Source organism: Fulmarus glacialis, unplaced genomic scaffold (genome assembly GCF_000690835.1).
Source record: "Fulmarus glacialis isolate BGI_N327 unplaced genomic scaffold, ASM69083v1 scaffold15480, whole genome shotgun sequence".
NCBI classification, from domain to species: domain Eukaryota; kingdom Metazoa; phylum Chordata; class Aves; order Procellariiformes; family Procellariidae; genus Fulmarus; species Fulmarus glacialis.
In genome coordinates, this window is record NW_009188445.1 from 15,882 (window position 1) to 16,517 (window position 636).

General features: G+C 60.5%; 1 protein-coding gene across 1 annotated transcript in view; it reads left to right on the forward strand.

Moving 5' to 3' along the window:
* Positions 1 to 617, forward strand: part of RALGDS (ral guanine nucleotide dissociation stimulator) — a 6,952-nt gene extending 6,335 nt beyond the window's left edge. The window contains exons 16-17 of the mRNA XM_009578650.1: positions 108 to 224; positions 442 to 617. Coding sequence (XP_009576945.1) covers positions 108 to 224; positions 442 to 617 — 293 coding nt within the window. The remainder of the gene's footprint in view (positions 1 to 107; positions 225 to 441) is intronic.
* The last annotated feature ends 19 nt before the right edge of the window (positions 618 to 636 follow it).

A 636-nucleotide genomic window follows, 5' to 3' on the forward strand; every position in this document is an offset into this window, starting at 1 on the left:
GGGGAGGGGTGGCTTGCCCCGCTCGGATGTGGGAATGGCCCATTTTGGGGTGGTGGGAGGCTTTGCAGCGTTTTGCATCCCCCAGGTTAATAATGCTCTGTGCTCACAGGTGACAAGCCAGGATAAGACCCCGGTCGTTATTCGCAAAGCCATGGCCAAACACAACTTGGACGGGGACCGGCCTGAAGACTATGAGCTCGTTCAGATCATCTCGGAGGAAAGAGGTGTGTGCTGGGGTGTGGGGGGCTTTCCTGGGGGCTGCGTCTCTGGGCAGCCTCTGGGCAGCCACGCAGCCCTGCAGCCTGGGCAGCACCGGGTCGGAGCTGGGCTGGGAGGTGACAGCAAGAGGGGTCCCACCACCCAGGGACAACTCTCAGCCCCACTCTGGGCCCCTTTCAGGGAAAGGGTGCTCAACTGACCCCCATCCTTGGTCACTTCCAGAGCTGAAGATCCCTGACAACGCCAACGTCTTCTACGCCATGAACTCCGCCGCCAATTACGACTTTGTGCTCAAGAAGCGGGGCTTCTCCAAGGGGGTGAAGATCAAGCACGGCTCCAGCTCCACCCTGCCCAGGATGAAGCAGAAAGGCCTGAAGATCGCCAAAGGCATCTTCTAGCCTCAGCCCCACTGCCACC